Source organism: Pundamilia nyererei, unplaced genomic scaffold (assembly GCF_000239375.1).
Source record: "Pundamilia nyererei isolate P.nyererei 1_Seehausen unplaced genomic scaffold, PunNye1.0 scaffold00228, whole genome shotgun sequence".
Taxonomy (NCBI): domain Eukaryota; kingdom Metazoa; phylum Chordata; class Actinopteri; order Cichliformes; family Cichlidae; genus Pundamilia; species Pundamilia nyererei.
This window is the reverse complement of record NW_005187629.1, coordinates 853,263-860,454: the sequence shown is the minus strand read 5'-3', so window position 1 is coordinate 860,454 and position 7,192 is coordinate 853,263. Positions and strand designations below refer to the sequence as shown.

The following is a 7,192-nucleotide window of genomic DNA, read 5'->3' as shown; positions in this document are numbered from 1 at the left end:
GATAATATATTAAGTAATCCAAAGTATTCAGAATACGTTACTCTCATTGAGTAACGTAACGGAATACGTTACAGAATACATTTTGGGGCATGTATTCTGTATTCTGTAATGGAATACATTTTAAAAGTAACCTTCCCAACACTGTTGGGGAGCTTGGCTGAGACAATTTTCACTGGGAGTTAAAGTACTTGTGTTGCTCCCTTTATCCATCTCAAAATTACCTGCCAAGCGGCAAGAACTATTGGTCACAGAGTGAGTGTGGGATGTTGCTGCAACCCTGTGCAGTCGGACAGGGTTGCAGGCTCTCCCCTGCATGGTCACACCACTCTCACAGAGTACCATTTTGAGATGTGCATTGGGGTTTCAGTGCATTCACACCCTTATAGATTGCCTAAGCAGAAAAGACAAATTACTCAGAAAGAATTGGCTGTTATCCTGGAGATAGGGGTGATAGAAGAGTCACAAAACATCTGGTGTAGCCCCATAGTTTTTGTGGTGTAGAAAGCTGGGTCTATATTGTTCTGCGTGGACTACCACAAGGTGAAGGAGGTGTCACAGTTTGACGCTTACCCCATGCCTCAGGTACAAGCTTATGGATTGGTTAGGTACTGCTCGTTTTATCATTATGCTGGATTTAATCAAGAGCTACTGGCAGACTTGTCTCTGGACAAAAAAATGGCCTTCTCCAGTCCATACAGATTGTTCCAAATGGTCACACTTCCATTGGCTTGTTCAGAGCCCCAGCCACTTTCCAGCACTTCACAGACAGGATGCTGTGTCCACATGCTGCCTAGCTGGATGATCATCCATGGATCCATGGACCATCCATGGTGACATCGAATCATATGCAGCAGGTGGCCTGCAGCCCTGGAGTCCCTGAGGCAGGCAGGGCACAAGGCCAACATGAAGAAGTGTGCGGTTGGACAGAGGGAGGTACAGTATTTGGGGTACCACCTGGGAGGCAGGCAGTTGCATTCTCAAATGGAGAAAACCACAACCACTGCAAGCTGCCCGCATCTCGGGGCCAAAAAGGAGGTGAAGTGGTTGCTGGGGCTGGCTGGTTACTATTGTTGGTTCATCTCAACATTTGCGGAGGTCACCAGTCCCTTGACTGATCTCCCCTAAAAGGGTGAACCAGATCTTGTCCAGTGGACGGAGCAGTGCCAGACAGTGTAAGGTAATGAAGACTTTTTCTTCCCTTGTGTTCTGCAGACTGACACGTTGAGCAGAGGGCTGGGGGCTGTTTCATCCCAGCAAGTAAGAGGGGTCGACCATCACGCTGTCTACATCAGTTGGAAACTCTCAGAACAAGAAACCAGGTAGAGCATGGCAGTGCCTGGCGATCCAGCGGGTGGTGGACTCTCTTCGTTATTACCTCCCTGTTCAGATCGTGCCCCACTGCAGTGGCTCCACCACATGAAAGATGTCAATGCCTAGATCACCCAGTCATATCTGGCTTGCCAGCCTTATAAGTTCAAGGTGATCCACAGGCCAGGGCCCACATAGTCAGAGCTGATTTTCTCTCCAGGGGAATTTGTAGGGCTATGTGGTGGGCCGTGGACTGTGCCTCAGCTGCGGGGGGAGGGGTGGTGCAGTGGGTTCAGGGAGCAGTGCCAGGACCTAGAGGAGGAACAGGAACTGAGAGCAGATGGCTGCGCATTCAGTAAGAAATCTGGTGATAACAACCCGGTAAGGCTAAATTGTAAATAAAGACCAGTGCATCTTAAAACACTGTGTGTCTTACTGGGCAACATAACACAAAGGTGTGTTGCAGTACACCATAGTATCAATTTCAGCCCTTTTGCGCTGCATTCTCAAGATTTTCATAAAATTTGACCTCCGAACCTTGACCTTGAAGCCAAGGTTACTGAGATTTGAACTCATCTGATATCTTTAATAGATACACCCATGGTGTCAATTTCAAAATTCTATGTTGCATCGTTCTCAAGTTCATTCACAAACGTAGGTGTCCACATCACCTGTCCACCCAGGGTGATGACAAAACCTTTTACAACTGAGAGGTAAAAATCTATGAGAAAAATTTTAAATTTCAGTGGAATAGATGCATTATATTTCACACTTGTACCAGTTACTTTGAGTATGCTTTGTATAAATAACATTTGAAAATAGATAATATAGCTATAATCCAGCAGTCATTATAAATAACAGTGAAGTAGCGAAGCATTACCTGCTGTACGGTTGAGTTCCCACCATTGAGAATAGCTATGCCCAGTTTCAGAGTAGATGCCACCATGGGACCCATCTCACCTGGAGGAGAGGAACACCCACTCGAAATGACTCACTAGCATTTGTTAGCTTTTTTAATTTGTTTATGACAAAGAACAATTGAAACTTTTATTATTTTACTAATATTTTTTTGCACAGCATATTTTTAAACCAGAATGTCGGAGAGGTATTAACACATCCTGATTATTATCGGTTACAGTTCACATATTGTTATAATGTGAGAAGTACAGAAAAAAATCAACTGAAAAATCGAGAAGGCTCCCAAACAGTCATATCCAGAACAATTTACTTTTAACACATCAATGAGTAAGCAGGCATAGGGATTGGACAGCCTGGTTCTATCACAAGGGCCGTAATATATTTGCCACCACTGAGTTACAGTAAAGAGTAGGGGGTGATAGCCAAGACTTACCTTTACTAGCACTGATGGTTTGGAGCACCATCTCAGCAGCGCCACGGTCGTGCAGCCGAGCCTGCTGATACAACAGCTTCTGCTTCTCCATCTCTTTTTCCTTTGTTAGAAAGGTGACGCATATCATTGCAGACCATCTAAAAATGAAACTGCTAAAAACTAGAGACTAGTGGAAGATTCAAGACCGACTGATCACCTACTTCAAAACTCTTCACTTCTCCATCGTCATCCTCTTCATCATGGCAACTCTGAAGGAAGGGAGAAAGGTGAAAAAACATACAAACTACAGACTGTTTACTTAGGATAGATATAGCCACATCAGCGACGGGAAGTTCCAAAGCACTGAGGCATCAAACTGAGTGTTTTCGGTGTCACCATCTTTGTTTTTTTAAACCAGATGTTACGAATGATGGGGAGGGCCGGTATCTGCTGCTTTGTGCAAAGATGAACAGGATGAAACTTGCCAGAGTTCTCCAAAATGACCTGCAGCAGGACCATCCATCCATCCATCCATCCATCCATCCATCCATCCATTTTCTTCCAATTATCCAGGGGCAGCAGCCTAAGCAGAGAAGCCCAGACCTCCCTCTCCCCAGCCACCTCTTCCAGCTTGTCCCTGGAAACACCAAGGCGTTCCCAGGCCAGCCGAGAGATATAATCTCTCCAGCGTGTCCTGGGTCTGCCCCGGGGCCTCCTCCCGGTGGGACATGCCCGGAACACCTCGCGCAGGAGGCATCCTTGTCAGATACCTGAACCACCTCAACTGGCTCCTTTCGATGTGGAGCAGCAGCTGCTCTACTCTGAGCCCCTCCCGAATGGCTGAACTTCTCACCCTATCTCTAAGGGAGAGGCCAGCCACCCTTCGGAGGAAGCTCATTTCTGCCGCTTGTATTCACAATCTCGTTCTTTCGGTCACTACCCACAGCTCGTGACTATAGGTGAGGGTAGATCGACCGGTAAATTGAGAGGCCACTGACATGAATGTCTCTGATCAACAATCAACAAACGACTTTATGATGGTGGCCTGGGGACATAGCTTCCTCTTGTCAACCCTCTGCTGACTGCCCAGCACTGTAGAGCCTGTCTGGCATTTGCCGTAGAATACCAGAATGGTCCACCACTGGTGCCCTATCCTTTTCACAGATGATAGCAGGTTCACCCTGAGCACATGTGACAGATGTGAAAGGGTCTAGAGAAGCTGTGGAGAACATTATGCCGCCTGTAACATCGTTCAGTATGACTGGTCTGGGGGAGGCATATCCATGGACAGACGCACAAACCTCTAACAGACTAGGTAATGGCACCCTGACTCCCATTAAGTAATGGGATGAAATCGTTGGACTCATTGTCAGACCCTATGGTGATGCATTGGATCCTGGGTTCCTCCTGGTGCCTGACAATGCCTGGCATGTTAAGTAAAGTAAAATAAACAATATAAAAAAGAATCTTTGCCAGGCAAAGTGTGCATGATTGAGTCTCACATGCTTTAATTTTTTATTCGATGTGTAGGTGTTCACCACAAAGAGGTTTTTTATTTTATTTTGGGGAACCTGGTTGGTCCTAAAGCTAAAGACACCAATCTTTGTGTTTATATATGTCATGATCCAGGTGAGCGTTCAGTGGTTTTCTGTCCTGGCCTTGCGCTCTGCATCTGCCTTTTGGGGTGGAGCCCTGGTTCAACACCTACACTTCTCCACATGTTTTCCATCTGTGGCATTCAACAAGACAGTATTTAAAACCAGTGTTGCCATCAGTTCTTCAACCCTTCGTTTCTTTGTTCATGCCAAGTACTTGATCTCTTTTGTGCCTTTAGCAATCTCGTCAAGTCACCACCTTACTCCTTCCTCTGGACGCTGGTCTCCACAGTCAAATCCCAGCTTCATTCTGCAACTTGCTTCTCTCGACTTAAATTACTCACTGCTCTCACCTGCCTGTCCTCCTGCCTGCTGCTTCCTCTGGATTACTAGAATGCAAGGTTGGAACCCAACTCACTCATTCAACACTCAGACGGCTACCCACCTCCAGAGCAACCCCTGCCACGTATTCATGTCTTACCATAGTTTATTCTGTGATTTCAATAAAACTTGTGAAATCTTATTTCCGCTCTGTATTGTGTCTGCACTTATGTTCACTCCCACGTACTGGTCTCCCGGCCTTGACAGCATAAAGTGTCTGAAGAAATATACCCAGCAGACCCAATTCGGACTGCAATCACTAAGCAGTGATATATTAACAGTATCCTGAACCAACAACAACTCTACCATCCAGAAGACTAGTTACTAGTAACTGCTAGTGCTACTGTTAACAGTGCAGCTGCTAACATTTGGTTAATTTGCCACAGTTTGGTGCATCTGTTTTTCATTTCTTTTTCCTCTCTTAGCTTTTCAGGCCACACTAAACTATTCTACATTGAAGGTAGGGGAGGTGCCAGTTGCAATAAGTGATTTGATTAGGCAGTACAGCACCCTGCAAGTAATCCATCAGCCCAAAACCATCAGCCCTGGTCTATGACATAAACAGCACACAGAACAATAACCGTTTTTTTTCACCGTCTATGCTAAGCCAGCTATGTGAGTCTCAATTCAAAAGTGTTGGTACTCAGATAACAGATACCTTAGCCATGATGTCTGCGTAGGCCATGTAGAGATTATCCTCATCCAGTTTACTGCAAAAACAAACACATTCACACAAAAGTTAGCACAATTATAGCTGTATTAAGGAAAATTATTTTGGTGCACCACGGACTGAAATGACATCTTCTCATTTAATAGTTTTTCATTATTTTTATGAATATTTACATGTTTTATATTTCAGATACTTTAAAATATCGACCCTTTGCTTTGATTACTGCTTTGCACACCCTCGGCACTCTCTCTCTGAGCTTCATGAGGTCGTCACCAGAAATGGTTTTCCAAAAGTCTTGGAGTTCCCAGAGATGCTGAGCACCTGTTGGTCCTTTTGCCTTCACTCTGCGCTCCATCTCATCCCAAACCGTCTCCATTGGGTTTAGGTCACTGTGACTGTGGAGGCCAGGCTGTCTGGTGCAGCACTCCATCACTCTCCTTCTTGGTCAAACAGCCCTCACACAGCCTGGAGGTGTGTTTGGGCTCATTGTGCTGTTGGAAAATAAATGATGGTCCAACTAAACACAAACTGGATGAGGTGGCATGTCGCTGCAGGATGCTGTGGCAGCCATGCTGGTTCAGTGTGCCTTCAATTTTGAAAAAAATCCCAGTAATGGTGTCACCACCAAAGCACTCTCACACCATCACACCTCCTCCTCCATGCTTCACAGTAGGAACCATGCATGTGGAGACCATCCGTTCACCTTCATGAGCGTCATACAAAGACACGGTGGGTGGAATCAAAGATCTCAGATTTGGACTCATCAGACCACAGCACAGATTTCCACTGGTCTAATGTCCATCCTTCTGTTTCTTGGATCAAACAAATCTCTTCTGCTTGTTGCTTTTCCTTAGTCATGGTTTCTTAGCAGCTGATTGACCATAAAGGCCTGATGCACACAGTCTCCTCTGAACATGTAGAGATGTGTCTGCTACTGTAGCTCTGTGTGGCATCTATCTGGGCTCTAATCTGAGCTGCTGTTAACTTGTGATTTCTGAGCCTGGGGACTCGGATGAATGTATCCTCAGCAGCAGAGGCGACTCTTGGTCTTCCTTTCCTGGGGCGGTCCAGTTTTGTCATAGCATTTTTTTGTGACTGCACTTGGGGACACATTCAGAGTTTTAGCAATTTTCCAGACTGACTGATGGGCTGTCATTTCTCTTTACTTACCTCATTGGTTCTTGCCATATTATAAATTAATGCATTTGTCAAACAGGGCTGTCAGCTGTGTACCAACCTGACTTCTGCACAACACACCTGATGGTCCCAACCACATTAAGAAGGCAAGAAACTCCACAAATGAACCCTGACAGGCACACCTGTGAAATGAAACCATTTCAGGTGACGACATCATGAAGCTCTTTGAGATAGCTGTGCTTGAAGCTGTTGTCCTGTGAGCCGTCTATCAAACAAGCTGTTAACTCTCAGAAACCTGTCCTCTGATTCAGTCGTGTCTTTGGGTCTGCAGACCTCTTCCTGTCACAGTTTGTTTCTCAGTGCGTTTGACGGTGAAGGAAACTGTACTCACTGACACTTTGACTTTCTCTGTCAGGACAGACGCACATTTTTAAGTGTTATGATGGTCTCTCTCTCTCTTCCACTGTTAATGGTCTTTTTCTCACCATTTTTGTAGCAACACACTACTTTCTGCAGTACAGTACAGTTCAGCTGATGCTCACTAGGGTATGGCACCACAGTATGTTCAACACTGTTTTATGCAGACAGAGGGGGTTGGAAGTAATCCAAGTTGGAACACCTGTAGGAATTAGTAGCACCAGCTTTCAAGGCTTGATCAACCTTCACTGCTGCAGAACAGCTTTGAATTGTTAACCCATGTTGTGTCCTTGAAAAAGGCCTTTTGGTATAATTTTGAAATGTACATTATTTTTCAGTTTTGGGTAATCTAAC

At 45.3% G+C, this 7,192-nt stretch overlaps 1 protein-coding gene across 1 annotated transcript in view; it reads right to left on the bottom strand.

The window, feature by feature from the left end:
• Positions 1–7,192, bottom strand: part of ryr2a (ryanodine receptor 2a (cardiac)) — a gene marked incomplete at its 3' end in the record, with an annotated part of 131,382 nt that overhangs the window by 43,169 nt on the left and 81,021 nt on the right. Inside the window, exons 64-67 of the mRNA XM_013914831.1 lie at positions 5,273–5,324; positions 2,860–2,907; positions 2,660–2,759; positions 2,189–2,268 (exon numbers count right to left, since the gene is read on the bottom strand). Coding sequence (XP_013770285.1) covers positions 2,189–2,268; positions 2,660–2,759; positions 2,860–2,907; positions 5,273–5,324 — 280 coding nt within the window. The remainder of the gene's footprint in view (positions 1–2,188; positions 2,269–2,659; positions 2,760–2,859; positions 2,908–5,272; positions 5,325–7,192) is intronic.